Source organism: Alligator sinensis, unplaced genomic scaffold (genome assembly GCF_000455745.1).
Source record: "Alligator sinensis unplaced genomic scaffold, ASM45574v1 scaffold357_1, whole genome shotgun sequence".
NCBI lineage: Eukaryota > Metazoa > Chordata > Crocodylia > Alligatoridae > Alligator > Alligator sinensis.
The window spans coordinates 451,814-477,867 of NW_005841942.1; the positions used below are offsets into that span (position 1 = coordinate 451,814).

Below are 26,054 nucleotides of genomic sequence, written 5' to 3' on the forward strand. Positions count from 1 at the left end.
TGCTTCATGCTCCTCTCGCCCCGCCTGCGCCGAGGAGAGCCCGGGACAGGGAGAGGCTTCTCCCTCCCCGCGTCCCCTCCCGCATGCCTGAGGTGCCCCCCCGCAGCCGGCTCGGGGGGGGAGGCAGAGTAGAGCCGAGGAAAGCATCCCCCCAGTCTTTCCCTTTCCTTCCTCTTTCTTTGCATGATGCAGAAAGGTAAAGAAAACATCTTGGACCAAACTGGCTTATAGATGAAGTATAGGACGCTGAGGGCTGCCTGGGTGCCTCATGACACTGTTTGAGGGAAGTTACAGCCAGGCTGACTTTTGTCTGGCAAGCACCTGCGGCCTCTGCTCAGCTCCTGCAGCCAGTGGGGCAGAAGTTGAGACACTCGCCTCCTGCTCCCTCTGAACTCTGCCCAGTGAGCTCCAGGGCGGCCTGGTGGGCTTGGCCAGGTCCCATCATCTTGGGAAAGTCTCCTGAGCTCCACCCTGGCCTCTCTCTCTGTGTGTATGTGAGACTGTTCCTTCCCACTGCAATCACTTCTTCGCAGTACAAAAATGCCTATAACGTTTTGGTAGTGGAAGAGCCACATTGTGGCCCTCATGGTCCAGAAATGATGTCAGAGGCGAGCGTGATGGCTTTTACTGGACCCGCTGCATAGCTGGGACAAAGTTAGATGCACTTTTGAATGTAAGACTTTCGTTTTGCCCACTGAGAGCACAGAGGAAAACAAAATCTTTATGTGCCCTTTCCCACTAACTTGATGCACTGAGGAGCACAACGCTAGTTTCTGGAATGGATGTTTCTGTGTTTATTGCCCTCGGCTACTTTTTCAGCAAATGCTGCCAGATTTCCAAAATTTGTGGCCCTGGAATAGTGCAGCAGCGTGGGGAGGAAAGGGTTAAACTTGCTAGGTACCAATTTTTTCAGCTTATCAGCCTTATCCTTGATTAGCAAGTGGACACACACACACACTCCCACACAGTCAATTCTTTTCTAGGTGGTGTTACTAGCTAAAGCCCCTGGATAGCTAGATTAATTAATTAATTAAGAAGTTAATCTAATTAAAGAGAGAATAGCAAACTTCTTGATTGACTGGCTTTAGGTCATGTTGAAATACAGGAATGGCATTTCTAGTTTTGTTTCCAACTCATGGTTTACATTAGTATTTTCTTATGAACCCTTTATATTCACAAGAAAAAAAGGTGTCCTGATACATTTTAAAAGTTTTAATAGATCATCTTTAAGAGTAGGGTCTGAATCAGAGGTAAAGCCTTCACCTCAAAGACTTAACAAAAGTTCATTGTACTGAAATCCGATAAAGGAATTGAAAGGACACACTAAGAGAGATGCAACTGTTAACACACGTTTCTTTTACAGTAGTGTTCATAAAATGCTGAATACTTCTTAAAAATAAAATAATGTATTTTGAATTTTTGGGGGGAAATGGAGTGTAGTTCTCTTTTAAAAGTGGTGTTTTGATTCGTTATTTGGTGAATATGCAGATTTCAGGAAAATAAGTTTAAACCTAACATATATCTAGAATATTATTTGTTAATTGCAATTTAACAAGATATTTCAAGCAGTAGTTTAGAAATGTCAAGGTTAAATGCCTAAGTGACATTTAGAAATTTTCTGGAAATGTATACAATTGTATGTTTTAAATAAGGATGATGTTCATAATTGAAAACAAGCACAAGGTTGTATTTAACAAAACATCAATCTAATTTCATCCAATATTTAAGAAAGTGGACATTATATATTTTTACTAAACAATTTGTGTATTGGAGTAAGTTTCAGGAAAATGTGGATTAATTTGTTCTACCAGTAAATAACTTCTGTATAACAGAGCTCTGTATGACAACTGAGAATTTCCTACAGGAAGTCAATTGGATATGTATGTACATATTAAAATATGGAACCAAATCTTTCAATAGAATTCATTATATTTAATTAGCATGTATATATTGTCTCTTGAAAATAGACATTGCTATACAAATGAAAGCCTTATTTTGTAGAATCCTGTTTATCATCTATTAAGTGTTTCAAATTAATAGATTAATCAATATTATGATATTTTCTTTTGAATATTCAAAACTAGAATTGACTTCAGAGTAGGACTTGCAGTAGATTATAGGGTCAAATGTGTCGGTATCGATTTGAACTAATGGTATAATTTTGTTGAATGATACTGTTTTTTTAAATCTTGCTTTTAATTACAGGTATATGGGAATTGAACTTCATAGGACAAAGGCATACCAGAAATATGGCTCCATGTAATTAAACCTTAAAATCTGTATGACCTTTTTGGTAATAAGATAAGCATAACCATCTAGACAGGGATACGTACAAATGTTAAGATTACGTATTTCTGTTTACTTAAGACAGATGGATATCATCTCTTATATATGTTTTGAATAAAAATAGTGACAAGCATATATACAGTGATAAACATAGAAACATTTTATTGAATGAAGAAATAAATAATTTTCACTGAGGGGAAGGAATCTAATTTAGTTTACCACAAAGTTTTTATTTAGGCTCTTACTTTTTTATTCCTAAATTCTTTATTTAATACATAGTGGAAAACTTTTTCTCTTGCAGTAATATTACTGGACTCTAAAGCACAACAGACAGAGTTGGAATGGATTTCCTCTCCTCCTAATGGGGTAAGTAGTCCAAAAAACTCATAAAAAACACTACTAATTATTTCACGTAGGCAAGTTTTCAATCTGCTTTAAAGTATCTGGTATTCCCCCAAATTTCCCTCAGCAGTTGTAGCCAATATTTACATTTGTTCAGGTTTTACTCTGAAAAGAGGCATGCCTCAAGTTACAGTATCTACTACATATAAGAGCTAATTACAAGGGAACCTCTTTTCATTACTTCACCTAAAACCATTTTAGCTTTTTACAGTTCTGTATATTGTAAATCCTTTTTTGCTAAACCAGAAGTCTTTATTTATTTATGACAAAGTAGTTTAAACATCTCTTTTTTTTGCCTTCTTGTTGTTTATAAGTATTGAAGGCAGCAGATATTTGTTTGTGGAAAATGCCTGAGAAAACATTATTTTTGTTGGTAACTTATGTACAACATATTTGTTGTAATTCAAAAGTGTAGGTTGAAGGGCTCTGAAATGTAAACATTTATATTGAAGATGAGTCTGAACCAAAAACATACCCAGATATTGAGAATTTTTGAAGTTTGGATCTCCATGCAAATTTTAATGGTAAAGCTTACCTCAGGTATCTACACAGTTACTTTTACACTAGGCTCATTCTGAGACTCTCCGTGAAAACACATCAGTGTACAAACACATCCTTAAAAAAGTGATAAACTTAGCGCGTTCAGTGCTGTCTTAGTTACCATCTATAATATTATGAAGTTGTAAAATAACTAGCTTCCACCCTTATTTAGCAGTTGTGGGGGGAAAAACACATTTTTCATTTCTTTAGGAAGAATATTTCAAGAAAAGAGAATCTACCTTATTGTGTTTGCATTGCAACTTGGTAGTTAGAGCACATGCAGGCAGTCTCACTGAATTCAACGGGACTACTTGCATGAATAAGAACTTTTGGGATCAGGCCCTTAATCTTCAGCGTATTAAGAAATCTGGAGCTAGAGGAGCGTGAAGTGTGAGTGGGGATATAAAAGTGTAACAAATCCTTTAAATAAGAAGAATGAAAATCTGTAAGTGTTTTAGTTTAAAAGTAAGATCGTAAAATCAATATAGGCAAAACTGGAAACAAGTCTAAAGACTTTTGAAAGTATGTAATATGAGCTGAATGCTTATGATGGGTAATAACTTTGGCATTAGCATTTTGCATTGGCTGAAACCTTTTAATAGCGGTATCTGAAAGATTAGTGAGAAAGGAATTGCCGTAGTAGCATAGAGATAAATACACAACCTTAAATCAACATACTTAATGACGGAAGTTGACTAATATTCTACAAATGGCAAAAATGTTAGTTAATAAAGTTGGAAATACAATTTCAAAGGAAACTTGAGAGTCCAAATAACATCTGAATTATGGTCAGCAGGGTTGACTAAAAAGTAGTTCTTTCTAAAATAATAGTAAGGTCAATTTAATAAGTTTTTGGAACAGAAAATACAACCCCATTTTTCTAAATTTATCTGCGTTTAATTTTTTGCCTTTCAAGGAAAAAAAATCAAGAAAAAGCACAAATGAAAGAAAGAATTCAAGAAAAATGCATCACGACTACTTGCAGTATATCATCCTTGGTGGTTAAATTATATATTTCGTATACAAATCTGTGCACTAGACATATTTTAGTATATTAGTATATATAATATTGGTAATGTAATACGTCAGTGAAAGAGAGCTGCTTGTTTTTTCACCCATATACAATATGAATTAAGCAAAATCAAAAGATAATTTAGTAAAATTAAGTGAGAAAAAAGTAAAATATAGGGCTCAGATCATTTTTCGATTATTCAAGGAGGTATATATTCTCAAATATATTTGAGAATCAACAAATACAACCATACCCTAAAATATCGATAGATACAAGTTATAAAACAAAAGATGTTTGCACCCTGGCAGAGGGCTGACTGCTGCATAGAACTTGATTTCTATGGGTGTGACTACTGACATTTTTCATATAAACATAACAATAATTGCATAGAAACTACGTTTCTGTTATTTCCCCCATGGTTTTTGAAAGATGCGGAAGAGTAGATGTAGAGTGTTAGCCTCAGATATGATTTTTATAGGAATTTATTTTTTCAGACAAGAGATACCTATATTATTTTAGGATTTTGTACTGGTATCCATGACTAGCGTTTGAGTGTCTCCAATATTAATTTGGTTGGTGTAGCACGCTCTTAACAAACTCCATGGAATTTCTGGTTCTTCTGTTTTGTATTATAATTATAGAAATCTCTGTGTAGGGTAGGGTTTTATTTGTTTATGATCAGTTTGGTTTTAGGGTAAAGGGAGGAGAGAATACAGTTGGATCTAGAATCTAATAGGTCAGATTCTGCTCTTGGTTACACTAGAGTAACTCGATTGACTTTAAATGCGATACACTTTTGTAACTTTATGGTTTCTGGTGGCAGGATTTGGTTTAATAGTGGGAAAACTGCTTACACGAGATACATATATAACAGTCACTGTTTAACTGAGAATAAGATCAAGAAAGCTCAAAATCCCATGTCTTTTTGTTATTCTTTTTCTTGTATGACTGTCATGCCAAAAGCCCCAATCAAGGCCGTCCTTTTCTGTCTTTTATTTAATTAATTAATTAATTTATTTATTTCCCCCATTCTGTCATAACACTTCTCTCTACAGGGGAGAAACAGGTATCACTAGTTCATATATCATAAATATATGACGATAGATTTTTTCTTTTTAAGATAATTTTAGATTTCAGCATGACATCAGTTCTGTTAACATTTAATAATATCTTGAAATAAGTTAATATCATGTATGCATAATACCATCCATACCACACTTACATGAAATGAACTCCTTTAGAATACATTTCAGTATTTGCAGCTTCTGTTCATTTAATCATTTCTGACTGTAATATATGTTGCAGTAATAACTTCCAGCATCATTTCTTTGGTATCTGCTTTCCCCCCGCACCTTGGAGCAATAGACCAAAATTAAAATGGCCTAATTTGTTGTCAAGTAGGCTTGTGAAGCACTGTATACTATATAGGTTATCGTTTGGCAAAACGAATGTCTTAGTGTTTGCTTTTCCTGCCTGAATATCAGTGTAGGCAATAATCAGTAGGAGCCTGATCCTGCAGGGTACTAACTGCTTTAACTGATTTCCATAAGGTATTTAATCATATGGTTAATGTTAAGCGCAAGAGTAGTATCCTTGATATTAGGCATGTGCTTAAATACTTTGTTGAATGGGGAGCCAGAGTGTTAAAAGCTTTGCAGGTTTGAGCCATAGTTGCCTTTGCCTTTAGATAAATAAAATCAAGTGTTATCCTTATAACTCTTAAAAAAGATTCCAGTAGTATCAAAGTTGCAACCTCTGCTAGTCATTGGGAATTGCTTGAAATTAATCATTACTGTAAGGGCCAGATACTGCTTCTAGTTTACAGCAGTGCAAATATGCCAATCCTAGCCCAGCTGATGGCAGTGGAAGTTTTGAGGTTGACGCTGTCCCTGGCATTTGTACTTAGCTCTGTTAAAGGCAGAACTACTCTACATTTACTGCTTTGGCACCTAGATACCATAGCAACAGAGGAACCAAAAAAAGAAAGAAAATAGGCCTTGAACATGTAAGGTCTTACTCCTGTGACTAGTCCTGACTCAGATATGTAACCCCACTCACTGCGTGGAGTCGGCTGAATGAAATGATATTAAATCAGTTAGACAATGGTCAGCAGCAGTATTCATGTGAACAAGGGATTCGGGGTTCAGGTCTGTGGATTGTAAAACAGACTAGAAGTGTTCCTAAAGAAATAAAATGATACAAATGGAATGCTTGTCTTTTTGTCTTTGTTATGTATATATGTATATATATATATTTTTTCAAAATGCCATTTTCTTGGTGAAACATCATGAGGACTGCAAGTGGAGTAATTAAGGTGCAAAGATCATAAATTCATAGTCAATTATAAATAAGGATTAAAGGCTTGGTTTTGTTTGTCTTGTGTACTCTCTCTGCCTGTGTATTTGGTATTCAAGTACTACAGTATTAGGAGCTCAGAGTTTCTAAGAGACATTCCTGTTTTTAGATTTATGTTTCATCCTGCTTCTTTAGACTTTACACATGTAGAGTTTTCAATGATTCTGTAGAATGTATTATCAATTCCAACCATTAATCAATGTGTTGGTTTACTTTATGGACGTTTTCTAAAATTTGTAATATAACAGTAAACTGTTATAGTATATGAAAAATATTTTTGAAGTGTACTTGTTACATGACAAGGAAACAAAAATAGAGAGCCACTAAAATCCATTTGCCTCTCATTTTGAAGGGAAAAAGACCCATTTAAACAATACTTTGTTTCATGATGCTTCACTGTTAAAATAAGAAAGAAGGCCAGATCTATGTGGCAGAATATTTTAAAATGTGTTGATTTTTTTTGTATGTGTTAACATGTTAACTTTATATCACTATTTCTTATTACTTTAGTGGGAAGAAATTAGTGGACTGGATGAAAACTATACTCCAATACGAACATACCAGGTATGCCAGGTCATGGAACCTAATCAAAACAACTGGCTTCGGACTAACTGGATTGCAAAAGGCAATGCGCAAAGGATTTTTGTAGAACTAAAATTCACTTTGAGGGATTGTAACAGTCTTCCTGGAGTACTGGGGACATGTAAAGAGACTTTTAACTTGTATTATTATGAAACAGACTACGACACTGGCAGGAATATCCGAGAAAATCTATATGTAAAAATAGACACTATTGCAGCAGATGAAAGTTTCACCCAAGGTGACCTTGGGGAGAGAAAAATGAAACTTAACACAGAAGTGAGAGAGATTGGACCTTTGTCCAAAAAAGGATTCTATCTTGCATTTCAGGATGTAGGGGCCTGCATTGCTTTGGTTTCTGTCAAAGTCTATTACAAGAAATGCTGGTCCATTATTGAGAATTTAGCTATTTTTCCTGATACAGTGACTGGTTCAGAGTTTTCCTCTCTAGTTGAGGTTCGAGGAACTTGTGTCAGCAGCGCTGAAGAGGAAGCTGAGAATTCTCCTAAGATGCACTGTAGTGCAGAAGGAGAATGGTTAGTGCCTATTGGAAAGTGTATCTGCAAGGCTGGGTACCAGCAAAAAGGAGACACATGTGAACGTGAGTAAATACACACATTTTTATAATCTCCTACATTATAGAGTATGTTTTTCAGTCTCATTTTTATTATTTTTGCACGAAAAATTGTTCATCTCATTCTAGTGCTTTGACCATCTGCATCTATAAATCCGACATTGGGTAATTTACATCAGTAAATATCTCCTTTCCTTTCAAGGATAGAAGACAACAGTAGCATATTGTGTTCTCATATATAAACTATATAGGCAATTGACTGTACAACATTTAATGTCCATGGAGGAGTTGTGTGTATGTAAATACAGTTGTAGGAATTACATTTTACAAAAAAAACAGGTTAAAGATCACATTCCCCATAGTGCTTCATAGTACTCCTGAGATTGTATTTTGTGCAGAAGACCATATTAGAATTCTTGTGTGAGAGAATTACCTATGCAGTTTGTTACTTTATATGATTTGTGATGAAAAGTTATAAGAAAAATAAAACCAAGAGATAAGGCATTTGAGATGAATCATACGTTTGAACCAAATTACATTATAAAGTTCTGACTTTTCATATTATTGTAATACAAATGTAATAGCTTTATTCTGGATGTTTCTTGCAAGCGTAATGCATCAAAATGCCATAGCCAGAGCATTTTTCAGTCAATACTTTTTCTGTATAAAGTTGCTCAAACCAAGACCTTAACAATAGGACCTTTGAGTTGTCTATACATTACACTGGTCTAGTTAAATTATTCAGAAATCCACAACATGGAGATCTCTTTTTTAATTTCTTTTTTAACAGAATCTGTCACAATTACTCCTAATAAATAGAATAGTACTTTCCTCTTACACAAATAGCCCCCATCATTTAAAGGAGTTGTAAGAAGGAACCTTTTTGAGTGAATATTGGTGATCAAATCTGGATGTTCTTGTTTACTATAGAGATCTGAGAACACCGGTTATTTTGCCTGGTGAGTTATACTTTCTCTACTGGAAGCTGATTTATCATCTGAGTTTGGTTTTTTTTTTCTCTTTTAGCATATGGTAGAAATGTGCGTGTGTGTTTGTAGCACCACAGAAAAAAAGTTACAAAAATAAATGTGAAAGTGAGAAAACTTTGAAAATGAAATCATTATATGTATTTAAAACCCAAATCAAGGGAGTAATTCAAGTAAAAAAAATATGATTGGTAGAAGGCGAAACCATATTATCACTGAATTTTTAAATGAGGGTTGTGCCTATATAAGAACCAAGAAAAAGCCTACTTTTGGGTTATGCTGACAGGAAGAGAAGAAAAAGCATCCCATAGTGTAACTTCAATTACTGGTATAAGGAAATGCATATGATGACCTTCTGTAGCAGCTTATAGTAGAAAATTTGGTACTATTTGAAGCGAGTGGATTTGATCTTTCCTTTCCAACACTTTACCCATTTTCAGCATTGGGTGGAAGGGAGTGGGAAAGTTGGAGGGTGCAGAGAGTTTCCTCATTGCGGAGGGTGATCTCATTAAAATTGTAATGTGAAAACCTGCCCACACAGATTAGTTCAATACACTGTGTCTAGGCACAGTTAAAAATATTAATCACTCTGTTCCCATCATTGCACATTCTGATACTTCAAAAGGTTTTCTGACTTGTTTTTTAGCATCCTAGATAACTCACTTTTGATTATACGAAGTATGAATAGGTCTGTAATTATAATAGTAATTTTTTCTGACTTCCAGTAAAGGGGGTAGAGTATCCAGAAAAATAGAAGCAAGGGAAAAAATCAGTTTAGTAATTGGAATTCAAGTAAATTGTTTAATAAACAGGCTTCTTAATTTCTAGCCACAGTGATGTTGACAAAGGAGTTAATTGATAACTTGTACTTGAGTATAGCCCTGTGTTCATTTGCAAGAACACTTCCCATTTTTGGCTTGCTTCCAAAGCACTAGCTAAGAGAATATGCTACTCAGGAAGCAGTCCAGAAACTCGTTTATAGTATTTCTTCTCCTTTCTTTCAGTGATCCTGTTAAGAGTTTGAAAACAAACTTTGGCTCCAGATTGAGGCAACTTAATGTATTTGTGAGAAGGAGAAGATGGGAGTCAGCCACTTTCTGAATGAATGCTGTTTAGCAGCTTGAAGTCAAAATCTTCTAGGTGATTTGGTAGCTCTATGTAATAGCTGCAGTCTGATACTTGTTAGGATTTTCTGAACTCGAGGATGTTAAGTATGATCAACTACGTAGTGACCGATAATACAGCTGGCATGCCGATACAGTGACTTTGTGACAGATATTGAAAGAAATTTATCTGAACATTGACACTAATGCAACTGGCTATCTGTTACTGTCAAGCTGTGTAACAGAGCAAGTTGAAGCAAGTTTGTACGTGCCTCCTTAACCCAAAGCTTTTATGGTCCTTCGTAAAGGCTTAGCCCTGTGAAAACTCAGTATGTGACGTTCTCATTTGACTTCTTTGGAAATACTCATAGTAGTCAGCATTGTACCTTTGGCCTTGTTCTGATGGATAGCTTTAGCTTTTCCAGGCTAAAGAGCCCCATAGCTCTCAGCCTGTCGTCGTAAGGTCTGTTTTCCTGCCCGCTGATCATGTGCATGGCTCTTCTCTGGACTCTATCAAGCTTCTTCACATCCTTTTTGAATTGTGGGGCCCAAAACTTGATACAGTACTCCAGCTGCGGCCTCACCAAGGCCGAGTACAAGGGGAGAATGACATCCCAGGATTTGCTTGAGAAGCATCTATGGATGCAAGGCACAGCAATAAACTCTGGCTCTGTTTGAGCTGGGGCAGAGCAGCCCCTGGGCTTGCAGGGGCTTGGGGAGTCAGCCTCGTGCTCCCGGTATCAGCATTGGGCAGCAAAGGGGCAGGCTGGGGCACAAGAGTGCTAAAGTGCAGGGCTAGGTGGCAGACAGCCCCTGCACTTTAGCACTCTCATGCCCTGGCCAGCCTTTTCTACCATCTACATGTGTGTTTCAGTGCACATAATTACCCCACCATAATGTACTATACTGCAGAGGAGTCAATTTACTTTCCCAAATACCAGCACATTTGCAGACAGTGATGCTTTATTATAGAGTTAATTAGTCAGCTCTTCAGTAAAATGCACATGTAGATGCACCCACTAACTTTCAGTAACTCAGTGCTATTAAAAAAAGAATTTATATAAGTTAAAAGTATGTAACCTCACTGCTACATATCCTTTGGTTTTAATCTTTTTAAGTTGGTTTAAAATGTATATATTAGTGTCATTGTTATTATTACTGATCTAAATTTCAGTAGTGCTTAGAAGCCTATATCACCTCATCAGTTTTTTATGCTACTGCACAAACAGAATGTTGAAAAAGTATTTTCCACCCCAAAGTGTTTACAATTAGACTTTAAGGCAAAACATAACAGCTAGGTGGAACAAATAAATTGGAAGGACTGGGTAACAAGCTCATTTGAGCTTTCTGTTTCAGATTCTCAGCTTGTCACATACCTAACCATTACATCTGGTGTTACTGTGTGCAATACATAAGGTAATGTTGGGATTGGAAGGGTTAGTTTTGAGGGCTTACTTCTGAGTGCCACTCAGCAAATGTTGAGCCCCTGAACCATGACAGACTGTACCTACTCCTGTAAATCCAATGAAATGTTAACACTACAAAGAACTCATTCCTTTAAGTCTCATTTTTGTGACATTCATAGGATACTTTAACTAAACAAGGACTGCACTGGGGACAATATTGGAATTATTGCTATTGGAAGTTAAAAAAAAGATCTTTGAAAAGTTGTAGTGTAATCCACTTTCCATATGTTTTGTGTTAATTGAGGAGAAACTATACCCATTTGCTCCTGAACAGGAGTATGATATTTCAGAAGGTAGGAAGCACCTTTCAACTTGAATGAACTGAGAAATATGTATGAAAGAGAGCTGGCACCAAGTCTGAGAATTCTGGCTTCTAGGGTAAGCCAAAGGGTACAGTTCACTGTTAACCATTTTATGACAGATTGCATATAAGAAGTTACTTTGTTGTGCTTTTTTTATCCAGAAAAGAAAAAGATTATACCAATTTATAGAATTTTTTGTCAGTTCAGTAAAAAGGATGCTACATATTTGATGTCTATGGTGCAACATGTTGCAAACTGCTACTGTTCCTGTATAATTCTTGTAGTTCAAACTTCTTGTGACAGCTAATGTGACCTGATAGAAGATCCAGCAGAGAAGTTATGTTACATCTGACATTTTGTCATATGGCATATTTTAGTTAAATTTTCAGGGTTATTCGATTTGTCCGCTCCATCTGAACTGAGCCAAAGCCCTAACTTACTAATAGAAGAGCCATCTGAAGGAGTTTTGAAAATTGACTTTTGTCAGAGGTGCACCAATACATTGGTCCGATATAGAATCGGCATTGATATAAAGAAAATTGGCTGTATCAGAAATTGGCCCGATGCGGCCAATAATTTTGCTGATAAACGCCCGTGCAGCCACAGCACAGCACATAGGCAGCGAGGAGCACAGTCCGGCAGCTTGGAGAGCTATGTGCAGCTGGTAAGTCTGTTTTGGTGGAAGGGGAGGGGGGAGGGAAGGGGTGTGGGGAGGCAGATCAAGGCCCCCATGATGAGGGAGGGAGTAGGGCAGGGGCTGGGGCAGGTGCTACCCAGCCGGGGCAGGTGCTACCCAGCCAGGGCAGGGCAGGGGGCAGAACAGAGCCGCAGCTCATCCGGGGGGATGGGGGCTGTGTGCCCCCCAGATCTGCACAGGGTGGGGCGGGCGGGCTGCAGCTGTGGGTTGGAGCTGGGCCTGCGCTGGTCTCAGCGGGGTGGGAGGCGGCGATGCTGGGAGGGGGCCTACAGGGAGGTCTGCAGCCACCCCAAATTTTTCCCTAGCCCTGCCCAACCCCCTTCTCAGCAGCGCCGCTGCCTGCCCGGTGCAGCCCTGGCTCATCCCTCATCTCTACCCATGCACCAGGAAGAGCTGGGGCTGTGCTGGGCAGGTGGTGGTGGTGGCACTGGGAGGATGGTCTATGGGTGGGGGTTTATGGTGAAATTTTGGGTGGCTGCAGCTCACCCCCCCGACCATAGCCCACTCCCAGTGCTGCCCCTGCCTGCCCCATGCCCAACTCCCGCCAAGAAGAGACCGGCATAGCCCCAGCTCCAGCCCGCAGCCCCTTCCCTCCCTCCTCCTCTTCCACCACAACAGACTTAGCAGCTGGACACAGCTGTATCAGAAATTGGATCAGTATCGGCCAATATGCCTCTTTCAGAATTGGGTATTGGTATTGGCCCCCAAAATTTGTATTAGTACACGCCTAGCTATTGTATTTTTTATAAAAATAGGTTGTATTTGTCTCTAAATGTCTACCTCAAAAGTTGTGGTCAAAGTCCAGTTTGAAAAATTACATCCAGTCTGACTAAATTTCTTGCATTTTCATTTTGAGAATGTTTACCCACAGCACTATTTAGACAGAATAAGTAGAATCAAAACCATCTTAAATGTCTCTGTTGTAGTTAAATGTAAAGTTCTGTACAGAATATAGCTGAACCCTGTACATCTTGCTCTGCTCTGTGGTGCAAGGTATGTATTTTAGGGTGAGGAAGAGGAACACTTGGTATGTGATCTACTCTGTACTCAGTTGGAATATGCATGGGTGCTCCCGAAGTTGATACTTGGAATGTCGTATGTACATGTGCTCCGTCTTCACTTTTAATTGCAAGAGCAGGAAAGATCTTGATTTTTTTTCTTCCATTCCAGACCCTCACAGTTGGTGTTTATAGAGGGAGTTTGTGAATGTTTCTGGCTAAGTACAGACATTCAAAGAGTCCAAGGTGGAATAGATCCAAGTTGCACTGTTTTCTGTAAGTGGCGTAGTTTAGATAGGTAGCAAACAGAACAAACATTTGCCCTTTGGTTGGGGGAAACAAATCTTAGATTGGGTTCTGCCATTTTTAAACCAGTTTATATGTGCCAAACTTCTTTTATGGGTCTAGACCAGTTTTGCATGCCAAACTTCTGTTCTGTTATGGGTATAAACCAGTTTCTGATCACTCAGTAGAATTGTAATGTTTGTAACTGACCTCTGCATCCTATATCTTGCATAAAAAGCATCTTAATTGCTCTGAAGAGGAGGGTCTCTGTGACATTAGCACTTCTATAGATCATTCTGGTGACTTTTAAGTGCTTCACTATTGTCTCAATCCTCCAGCCTTTATCCTGTTGTGAGTAGGGAGGTGGAGAAAGTTTGATTTTATTTTGCTACCTTTCTCAGGCTCTCTTTTTCCAATGCATACCTCCATTCTTGTGTCCATTAAAGCTTAGTATCTTTAAAAAATATTGTCAGCTTCGTTGTTGGGCATAGGTTTAAAAAAAATTTCCCCTGAAACTTAAAGGAAGGCTTAATTATTGAATAAATATAATTATTGTAAAAATAAATGAATAGATGCTTCAGGTTGGCTTACTTGCTTGGTTAATTTCCCTATCTGCTTTCAAAGAGTTAATTTTTATGCACAGTAGGTGCTATAAAAAAGTCAAGGGTTCACCAAACTCAAACCATCCACTGGGTTAGCAAGGTTAAGGAACATCCGTTGCCAGAGGCAACAGCACAGAAAGGAATGATGTGTCCAGCATCACAGTTAGATGTGTTTGACTCCCTATCCTGAATGACAGGTTGGGTTTAAAGCTGAATTAATGGGGGGGCAGCTTTAAATACAAGTACATACTTTGAACTCGTATTTCTAGAGCCATAGTAGGATGCCTTAGCTACTTTGCCATCATCTGCCAAATAGCAGGTACTATAGTCTTGTGCTGTTCGTGTTGGTATATTCATATCCTTCAAGTAATTCTGTTCCTAATAGTGAAGACATGCAATATATTTGCAGGCAGAACAAATACTAGCTGCGTTGTGTGTGGAAGCTAGGCTGAGAGATCTTTTTTAAGTACACTGCAATTAACTGTAGACAAAGCTAAAGGGTAGTCATTGACTGGAAGTTGGTCATGTGTTTAAGCCATTTAGATCCTCAAACCAATTCCATTGCTTTTTAATTTTGAGACTTACATTTTGGAATGTAAATATATTTATGGAAAGAAACTGATAAACAGTTCTTCCCTGATTTGCCTATAGAGATCTGAAGGAATGTGGAAGCTAAATGAAAAGATCTACAAGCCTAAATGTGAACAGCAGTCAACACGATGTTGTAATGCAACACTTAGTTTACATTACAAAAGGTAGAAGGCAACAAAAGTTGCATGTGCAAAATATTTATGTAAGTGGACTAGTTGTTTTAAGTACTTTTTTTGGATCCCCAAACTTGGACAGCTGTGTGAGATGAAATCATGTTCTCATTTTCCTCAAGCTGTCAGTTCATTTGTATAGATTATTTCAGGAGTTTTAAGAATACCTGTGTCTTCTTACCTGAGAAATACAGCAAGTTGTACTTTCTTTGGTCTTTATCTGGCCCTGCAGCTACTATCATATTTATTAGCACTTAGAACGATGTGAAAATCAATGATCAGGTCCTCACTTTAAACATTAATAATACGTGATCTCAATGTTTTCCTTCCATTCCACAACCCCTGTATTACAATGGTATTTTAGCTGATTAAAAACAATAACATATTCATAGAATGTGGATAAGTATTCAATTAACCTGAAAAATCTGGAACTATTCTATTTCATATTAATGTATCTGTAAAAGAAGCATTGCAATTTTCTAAGCGGATTCACTTACTGAATTGTTTCATAAATTGGTCATAAATTGAGCGTGGTTATTTTACCTTTTATTTTTGTTCTGTAAATACTAGAACTCATGTTTTCTTAAATATACATTCTACAGATACTTTATTAATCAGAACTCAAAGAATTAAACAAAACTGAAAACTGGATTTGTTAATTGAATGCATGAATTCAGGAATGTTTAGTGAATATGCATTGTAATTCTTGTAATTGGAAAAACTTCATCTTTGAAACTAAGTCTTTCTTGAGTGTTGTGATCAAGTCGTTTATCAAGCCAAAGAAACAGAATGGTCAACTCTTATTTAATTCGGTATTACTCATCATAAACTCTGTGAGCAGTGTCCTATTTGCAAGAGTTTGTTTACAAGACAGTGAACTTCCCAACACTTTTGGCCCTAGGCTTGTACAATAATGGCAAAGACAACCATCAAGGTATTTCCAAGGTCTATATCGTTTTTAGTGTTACACATTTACCAAAATTGTAATTCTCATTGCAAACTCAATTAGCGCACTCTGTCATCAAAACCAGATTCAGTCCATCAGATCAGTAAAATAATTTGGGGGCGGAGGGGGATGTGCGTTTCTGCTGCAGAGATTCTATCTGTCCTGTAGTTTATATCAGAAAGAGAAAGTATTCAGAATATCCAGGACCCCTTATTCAACTGCTTCTCCACAGATACATCTGTGCTCTGTGGGGTTTTTCTTGCAGTGCAGAGGAACAGTTTTTGACTGCTGAAACTCTGTGGTAGAAAATGTCGACTCCTGCATTGAAAAAGTAATGTATTGTTGGAATGTAACACAAATGTTTCTTTGTTAAAAGTATTCTTCAGTGGAGGTAACTGCTTATACTCTATGAGCAATAAGATAATTCAAACTAAAAACTTTAGGGGTTGGGCCCAATTGTATTCTAATGTAACAGTAGTGTAAATCAGAGCTAACAAAAGCAACAAATTGTGCAACTTGTGTAAGCAAGATCAAAATTCAACCCTGTTGCTATACCCTCCAAGGTGCTTATCTGAAAGTATTTTATGCTATATGTGACATGCCTTAGGCATGTACAAGTAGCGCGTGTGTGTTCTGACTTCTGGAGATGCCTCTTCCAGGCCCACAGGTGCAAGTTTGCCATTGATCATAGAGCAGATAGCTTTTGCTCACTGTCAGTTGGTCAGTCCACCTGCTAGGGGAAATATGCCAGGATACACACAAATGTAAAGCTCTCTAGAAAGCATGCATCTTTATACATGTAACCATCCAAACATAAGCTAACACATGGATGCACACAGCTAGCCTTTCTCTTGCCTATCACTGTATTACCATTCCAGTTCACTTTCCACATTCCTTGACTGTCTGCCTGATTTCCATATCATTCAGGCAGCTGTACCTTGATTGAGATGAGAGGCTATGTGCAATCAGTTCTTAACAGCTTAAAGTTTTGACACCTCCCAGTCCTCCCATGGTCTTCACCACATTCTTATTACATTGCTAGAGAGTGTCCAACCATCAAGCAGTCTCTAGGGGGCTTTCCTAACAGGAACACTGTGTAAATAGAACACGCATATGGAGGTAAATATTTACAGGACCAAGTTGTGGAGTCCTGGCTTCAGCCTGTGAGTATGGGACTTCAGTGGTGTTTGGCACCAGGGGCTTCATCTGCAGGCACTTTTCCTGTGTAGCCACAGGTAGACTCACTAGCTGCAAGGCTTATGCGGCTGTGGGGAGAAGTGCCTGCTGTGAATGCTTTCCCTGTGTAACTGTGGAGAAAAGCACTGGCTATGGGCAGGTACAAGCACCTACTTGCATCTGACCTGCAGTGGATCTTTCTGGCTTACAGCTGGAAATGTTTGCCTGCCACTGCGCTAGGTCATATAGAGCATATCTACATGTGATATTAATGTGCTGCAAGCTTACTGCGCAGTAAAATGTGCAGTTAGCCTTCCCTGGGAGAATATCTACACATGCGTCCCTTGGGAGCAAATTTACTTCTGATGGGAGAAGTTCAGTGCAGGACTACTTTTGCCATGCTCTGTCCCCCTACAGCCACCAGGGGGAGCTCTAGGCTCCCCTGAGTGGCAGGCCTGAGCTGGCAGGGGGCACTGGGGGCCTGCCTGGCTCCGGCAGGCGGGGCGGGGGGGGGGGGGGGGGGAGGAGCTGTCTCACCTCAGGGGAAGCTGTTTTCCAGCCCCACCTGCTGATCTGTTGATTGGAGCATGGGGCCGGGAAACAGGTGCTTGGGGGAGGGGACAGTTCTCCATCCCCCTGCTTCCTGGGCTGACTGGAAGCAATTTGCTCCTAGTCAGTTGTCTACATGTGCACTACTGTGCAGTAGCTACTCTGTGGTTAATCTACCTGTATTTACAGGCAGAAGCCAACCATGTGTTAGATTAATGTACAGCATAGTAAATGTTGCACATATGTACACTGTGGCACTTCTAGTCTACTGTGCAGTAAAGTATCTCATGTAGATGTGCCCATAGTGTCCTATTTGTACAACCATGTAGTTTTAAAAACATATTGCTTTCTGACTTGATTTTTGTCATGTATGTTTTTTTAAAAAAGCTTCTTATGCAGTCTTTTCATCTGTTGTTGAATTTGAATGTATTTTGTAACTGGTTGATTAGTTATTGTAGAACATGGTCAGAAGCCCATTGATATTATATTAATGGTTATCTTTTTTGTTTACACCAGTTTTGTAACATATTCAGGGACCTTATAAACATTTAACTAAAATTGTATGATCAGTCTTTGGGCATCGGATTTTTCAGGTTTCTGAAGGTCAACTTTTTCCTGCTAAATTTTTTAATTTTGTCAAAAAAGATTATTTAAATTACTGAAAAAGTTGGAACTGTTCTTATTGGTTGTGAGTTATTGTTGTGAATCTGGCTTTTGTGCAATAGTAATGAATGTTGATTTGTGTACGGGGGGCATGCATTATGACAAAAATATTGTTATTCTTTATTTTTATGCTTTCTGTATGTGAAAAATAGACTTTCCCAATGTACAGGTAGATGAAAAATATGATAAAGTGCCCATTTTTCCAGGCAGAAAAACCTTACACATTTTGGAATAACTTTGGTATCAAAAGCAAATGGGATCGTTTTAACTGTCAGTATATCCCAACACTCCTTACTGTCACTTACTAATTAAGTCTGTCTGAGAATTCTACAAGTGAGTTAATGTACAGCCTGCTGCTCAGAGGCCAAAAGCATTATAGACTTAAAATCATAAGCAAGATACTTTGCCACTGTGGTCAGTTATGAATAGAAGATTACATACATGAACCCTGCTTTTCTATTTCTCTCATTTTTGCCTCATCTTGGTTGCTTTTAGTCTTTTAATTTGCTGATTTTGAAACAATATTCTTGGCCCTGTAGGGATTTTTGTCTGTCTTGATATGTCAATTTAAAATAAGTCGGTTTCTGTTTCTACCTCGCCGAAAAAAAAAATTTGTCAGTGATATTGTTGGTGAATTATGATGAGCAATGAAGGAGAGTGGAATGATGTTACACACTTTTTGGCTGTTTGTGAGAAGGGAGGAGGAGATTGACATTTCTCCTATTTGATCGTTAGTTTAAGGATTTCCTGTCATATGTACAAAGTTGTATAGACACAGAATTGTCTGTTAGACCTGTAAAAAATGCATATTCAGGAGTCTGAATGTTGTGCTCATATGGCATGGCTGAGACAAGGTTGTCTTGTTAGAAAATAAAACACTGATATTTAGAGTGGTTCAAATTAAACAAATCTTTCAGTACAGATTTTTTTCTTCCTAATCATACAGTGTGTAAGCTGAAAATACAATTCAAATTTCCTTGATTAAAATGCATTCAAAATTCCACCTTTTAAAAAGATTTATGTGTATTTAAACAAAGACAAGTGGATTCATTATTCATTAACATTCAGTAGATAACTGACTGCCAGTTGCCAGTCAAAATGGAGTCTAGAAGAATATTGACATTGATTGATGTACATTCTCAAAGATTATGCACAAACAGGCTGGTCAGGTCATTTGAGCACATAAAAACACCGGAGCTTGGCTCAACAGACACAAAAAGATTCTTTGCCTAAGCTTTCCTTTCCTCTAAAGTATCCCAGAGTATCTGCGATTCACTTGATTGATAAGGTAAACTGTAGTTTTCTAACACCATTGTCATCAATTAAGAAAAGTGTCTAGTTTGATTTGGTAAATAAAAGCAATGTGTATTCATGCTGCTTCTAGCTGTGAGTTCGCAGTATCTAGGGGGGAATTTTGTGGTTAATCATTCAGCGTGACACAATCTCTTTATTTTTGGATGTTGCTTTTAATTGTGTATTATATGCAGGCCTAAAGATTGGCTGTTACCATCACAAACAAAGAAACATACTAGTCTCACTTCAGAGATGGAAGAGTACAGATGCTGATATTGCACCACACAATTTTATTTTCACTGCAGCTTTGAGTCTGTCAAATGGTACAGAAATGAACTATATAACTCTAGTTTTGTAGAGTCCCTGACTTGTTTGGGATAATAATATGAAGAACCAGATTGTGGCAATGCCCCAAGGCCAGGTAAAGAACATTTTGGTGTTTGTGCTGTGTTAAGTGTGTAGAGTCTTAACCACAATGTGCAGTTTGATTTCTGATTCTTATTTATTCCAATGGGGAGGTAATCTGTTCTAGTCTTATACCTGGCACACACTACTTCTACTCCATGCTGGCTCAGCTGGGTGCTGAGGAAATGGAGCTCAGGCTCTGTTCACTCTGTTGTGCTGCATACCCACACTCATGCAGGGTTATGAGAAATGGTGTGATGGAGCCCCTGCACCATGACCTGTGATATGGGTGGCCCAAGTGTGACATCATGTTTCACCCTTTTACTTCTTGTAGATGACAACTGTGCTTAGCCTGACTTGATACTGTGCACTCCATTATAAGAGCTAAATTATTATCCTTATTATTTTCTTTCTTCATCTTAACATTTAGAGGATACTTGCAAATCGATCATATTGACAGACATTAGTTGTTAAAGGTTAAACAGAAGGTGGACTATTCATTAAGATGCCAAAAGGGAATCCCTTGTACTTGAATATTTCCAAACGATTACCATGGGAAAAGAGCCTAATGTACATCTCATGAGCATGTTATGAGTTGCATGCCCACATGGTTAGTCACATTCATTTGGGGGCCAAGACTCCATATGGAAGCCCTGTGCCTCCAACCTTATTCTGCGTCCCTACAATCAGAGAGGGTTGCTCTTCTGGGACCTCCTCTCTCACTGGGGTTTCTGTAGCATGTAGAGCAATTCAGTGGAAGTTACTATAGTCAAACTTCACATCCACTCTGCTGTCTTCACATCCACACTCTTCCAACTGCATGGCACTAAAATCTTCTGAAGCTTCCCTCAGGGTTGGGCAAAGTATACTATAGACACAGTATTCCCTACTTCTACACTGGGGCAGGGGATCACAAACATTTTATACTAAAGCTGGTTACTTTTCCCTTGGGATAAATCCAGCTCCTTTTATTCATACAAATAATTAGTCCCATGGGCCTACATGTATGAATAAGAAGAATAGAGCTGGCTCCATGTCATAAACATCTGTTCTTAACATACAGAGCAAGGACCCAATCCTACTGTCCTTTCTAATGCAAAACTCCCACTTCTAATTGGAGTTACTTTGAATATGAAAAATGCTGTTTTTCTTTTTAATGTAACATTCTCTGAAGTCAAAAAGGTGACTACCAGCATTGTGAATTTTGGCAGAAAATCACATAAACTTAATACATTTTCAGTTGTAGCATGTTGCATAAAATGAACATTGTAATTTCAAGGAAATATGTGTGGCAATATTTCTAGCAATCACTTTAGGTTTAGTCATGTATCCTTTTTCACAACAAAGCTGTATTAGATTAATGATTATAGTCATATACAGATTTCCTTTTCACCGAGTTAGACTTTTTTTCCAAATACAGTTGGTTGGAAAATGAGTGTTTTTATTTGTGGAAAATTTTGACTAAAAATAAAATATTGAAATAGTTTGGTCAGAAATGCAGCCACAATTCCTCCTGGAATTGTAGTTTGTAGGGTGCCTCATGGAGGGTGAGCCCGCAGACTACAATGGGGTATTCAGGTTTTCAGTTTTGTTTTCATTTGTCTTCCCCCTAACCACAAAGTAATCTTTACTACTTTATTATTACTACTTTATAAGTAATCTTTTAAAAAAAAATCATTAAAAATCAGTTTAAATGCAAAATGTTTTGATGGTTCTATTTTTAACTAATTAGGAATACATCACTGAAATAATTGAGATTAGATCAATAGCAACCCAGATCTTTGGTTCTGATGAAGGGGTACTCACTACAGCTAACAGTTTTTTGAGAGCTGTTTTAGCTTGTGCAAGGTGCAAAAAACACCAGTGCGCCAGTAGGGCCCATGGATAGTGACAGGGTCTATCTTATGGTTCTTTGCTCCCGACTGTCCACTAATGTTGGCCACAGTATAGTGGCATATATAGTGTTCCACATTTTCAGTTTTTACTGAATTTCACTGGTAAATTACTGGATTTTTAATTGAAGTTATTAATTTTTTATTGATTTACACTCTTTTTTCAGTCTAGATCAGTAAAAAAACAATCAGAGGGGCGGGCAGCTGCATGTGGAGTGGGGGACAAGGGGAGTGACAGTGGCCACGTGGTGGCCAGGGGATGCTGGCAGGAGCTGTTGCCTGGAGACACAGGGGTCCTGGCTCTGACTCCTGGGCCAGGTGGGAGGGACCATGGGAATTGCTCTCATAGTGGGCAGGTCCCAGCTGCGCCTGGTGGCTCCGGCTGCAGCCCTTTCCAGGGCGCTCGGAGCTGTAAGCCCCAATGTGTGGGGCAGGCAGGAGAGCCTGGCCCCACTCCCTATGGCAGGTGCTGCACCTGGCCTCCCAGGGGCATGGGGCTCCTGGCTCTGACCCTGGGCAGGGTGGGAGGGGTTGGTGTTGATGCTGGGGTCGGGGCCCCACCCCCTTTGCTTCTGGCCATGTGCCATTCACCCACTCCCCCAAGTGCCAGGGAAGCCCAGTAGCAGGCTGCTGCACCAGGGGGTAGGGGCATGGTGCAGCCTGTTGGCTGCTCCTGCAGCGGGGACCAAGCAGTGGGACCTGTCAGTGGGTGCAGGGCAAGGGGCGGGAGGGCTCAGCTCTCGTTGTTACATGCCCCCTGGAAGGGCTGCGGGCTGGAGGGCTGCTCTGGGCTCTTCCCGGCGGGCGCATGCTCCTAGAGTTGTGCGTGGGACAAGAACAGCATGTCACTGCTGACTTGGGCCAGTGGCAGCACTGGACTCTTCCCAGTGCTGGGGGCGGGCGGCAGCCTACTCTTGTTCCATGTGCAGATCTGGGGGCACGTGCCCCCCCCAGGAAGAGCTCCCCAGCCCACAGCCCTCCAGCCCCAAGAGCCATACTCCTCTGCCCCCACCACGCACCCACTTATAGCTCCCCCAAGTTCACTCCCTGCTGCAGCCCCGGAAGTGTACGATGGGCTGCACTGCGCCCCTCCCCATGCCCCTTCATTAGTCCCAGTCTTATTCCAGTCCCTCCCTCACCACCGAAAGAACATATTATTATTTTCCCTGATTTAACTGATTTTTTTTTTCTTTTCTTCCTTTTATCCCAATTTTAACCTGTTTTTTATGTTTGGAAGGTAAACCCTGAAAAATTCCCTGAATTTTTTTTTTAAATAAAAACTGAAAATGCGGAACACTATGCATATAGTTTGTTACACTTCATTTGGCTGTGTGCCTCAAGAGGACCAGTCTTCCTGTGGCCATCTACACTAGTTGTAGGATCCTCTTATGCTGTTATTGGATGCCTATACAAGTGCTTCAGGGCAAGGGTTGGGGGCAGGGGCGGCATTTTAATCAGAGCGGCTCTCAGGACTCCTGCAGCTTTTTTAAAATGGTGGAGGTGCTTTAACGAAAGCTTGTTTGATGAGTTTTTATTAAAGTGAAATTTCATTTCATTACCATTTTGAAATGTGGGGTGCTGAATACACGAGACACTACAGCACGCTGGACCATTTTGATTAGTATGCTCCAGCAGACTTGGTTACTTGAGTCTGCTCTGGCACGTTCTAATCCGAATGCATTAGAGCACATATAAATGTGCCCAATATTATGACTAACAACAGATGAAGCAGAGTCCAGATAAGGGATAGGGTGTGAAAATTGTAGTGAGAGGCAGAGTGTTTCCATCCCATATTCAGGCTCATAAAAAGGCTGCATTGGATCAGTCCAGTGATTTATTCATTATCCATTTATTATGTATTTCTGACTGTAGCCAACAGCAAATGCTTTGGAGCAGTGAATCTCAATGAGGGTGCTGTAAGATCTTTTTAAGGGTGCCTCAGGTTGCCACAGTGTTAATACTGTTAGGCATGCAAACACGGTTTATAAGATAAACATAGGTGTTGAAACATTATGACTTGTTGGGTCTTTGAGTTCTCTGCCATGAAAGAGCTGCTCTATTATTTTTCTGTAATAAAAAAAAAAAAGGTGAAAACTAAGAACTGGCATTTTCTGAGGGGTGCCTCCAGTCTAAAAAGGCTGAGAACCAATGATTTAGAGGAATGTACAACAACCCAGGAATGAAAGGGAAAGGATTTTCCCCACTTCATTCCTGAAGCGTTCTGTTTAACTCTAGCCTATTTCTTGTACAGTTTTACAACATTTAATCACCATGGTAGTCAAATGTTGAAGGATTTAAATCTCTTTGGATTTTTTTTTTAATTCTATGTCATGTGGCTGGGAATATTCTTATCTATCTTTCTCATGACTCTTAAGTTGTGGCCTCATTTTATCATTTTTGTTAATTTTTTTCAGATTTCCACAGGCTGGTTGTGTTGCATTAATTTTATCATTAAAGCATCAGTTTTATGTTTATAGCCTTTCAACTTAATTTCAAGTCTCTTTAATATTCTAGTATAAGAATGTAATTATTGTTCCTATGTACAAACAAGTATGACAATTGAAGTCCTAGAAAGTCCCTCATTTATTGGGACTGCTTATCAGTGAAATTCATTTATCTAGCTAGTGGGATAGGTTGTTATCAAGACAAACTGTTTTTTTTTTTTTATTATAGTAAAATTATAGCTGTTTTTTTCTATGCTTAAAAGTTCTTTGATGTATGAAGGGGTTAAACTCTCCAGGCAAACAACATATCGCTTTCCTTAAAATGCCATTGGGAAGCTGAGATAAATGGTAAAGCATTTTCGGTGTTGACATGATGTTCGCCTGTCCGATTGCATCCTTCCCAACAGACAGCAGAGAAGCAATTACAAAAAAAGACATTTGTGCCAAGGTTTGGCTAGCCAAAGAGGGCAAGCTCTTGTGTTTAAAAGGTATAGAATCCAATCGATGAAAATGTCTGGACCTGTTAGCACCAATAAAGCTGAAGGCCATTGGGAAGCTCAGAGAGGGTCTTTTGTTGTGGAGATAGAAAAGAGGCTGAAACTGTGACACTTAGGGAGGAATAGGGTCAGCTAGTACGATCATCCATCTTCCTCTGTGGCAGCTTTCTGTCAGTTTCTAACCCTGCTCAGCAGAGGATCTAAACCTCTATTGTTGACACCAGCCAATTCTCAGCCAAGTGTAAATGAAGTTAATATTCACTGACCTTATGCATAGCCAATGAAGGCCCTTGATGTCATTTTGGAAATAATGCTATCTGACACTTCAAAAAGCAGATGCTGGCAGGTTGTGCCTGTGGGTTGTGGGGTTTTTTGTTGTTGTTGTTTTTGGGTTTTTTTGGCTAAATAAGTAAGCAAATGTATATTGTTTAGCCACCTCGCATTTTTAACCAATTCCCATAATAACTATGTGCATGCTTTTTTAAAAACTTTAAATCAAACTTTGTTATATATTTTAGGGATCATTATATCCTGTCCACACAGCCTGAATAACCTGTAGTAAATGATCTGAGAGAGGTAGCTGACTTTATGGTAAGATGCATAGGAGTCAGTAAACAAACTGTATCTAATACACTAGTAGAAAATACAGCAGATCTTTTCATAAAATCTACTTCTCTCGGGGGTGCTTTTTTAAAGTCTGATGACTTACAATGTAGAACAGTGTTGATTTGCTGATTATTGCTTCATACGCAACACAACCACAAAAGTTTTTTTTTCTTTTTGAGAGACATTAAAAGGAATTGTTTAAAGTCTCTTTGTCTTAGTAATGACTGTCACGACTGAACTTGTTGATCTAATAGTATTTTAATCACAGAGTCAAGAAATATTCACTGATCCTGATTTACCAAATATACATTTGAGAGAAAAATGTCAGCAAAAGCTTTCACAGAGGGACTTATATTTCAGTAAAACACAAGCTAATGAGTGGCCACAGGAGGCAATATGTAGAAACTGCTTTTTTGAATATGTGCTTGTGAGTGTTGATGATCATGCTGATGATAACTATGTATTTATATAGTGCTTTTCATCCAAATGGATCCCCAAACAACTCACAGACATTTACTAACTGAATGCACACACACCCTCTGTGTTTAAAAAAAAAAATCAGTTGGAGAACAGCTACCATACATCTGGGATGAAGCACTACAACTGTTCTTGAAGTACAGAAATTCTGCACCACA

General features: G+C 38.8%; 1 protein-coding gene across 2 annotated transcripts in view; it reads left to right on the top strand.

The window, feature by feature from the left end:
- Nucleotides 1-26,054, top strand: part of EPHA7 (EPH receptor A7) — a 213,705-nt gene that overhangs the window by 2,086 nt on the left and 185,565 nt on the right. For both annotated transcript variants that reach the window (XM_006019971.3, XM_025199387.1), the window contains exons 2-3: nucleotides 2,588-2,652; nucleotides 7,106-7,775. In XM_006019971.3, the coding sequence (XP_006020033.2) occupies nucleotides 2,588-2,652; nucleotides 7,106-7,775 (735 nt within the window). The remainder of the gene's footprint in view (nucleotides 1-2,587; nucleotides 2,653-7,105; nucleotides 7,776-26,054) is intronic.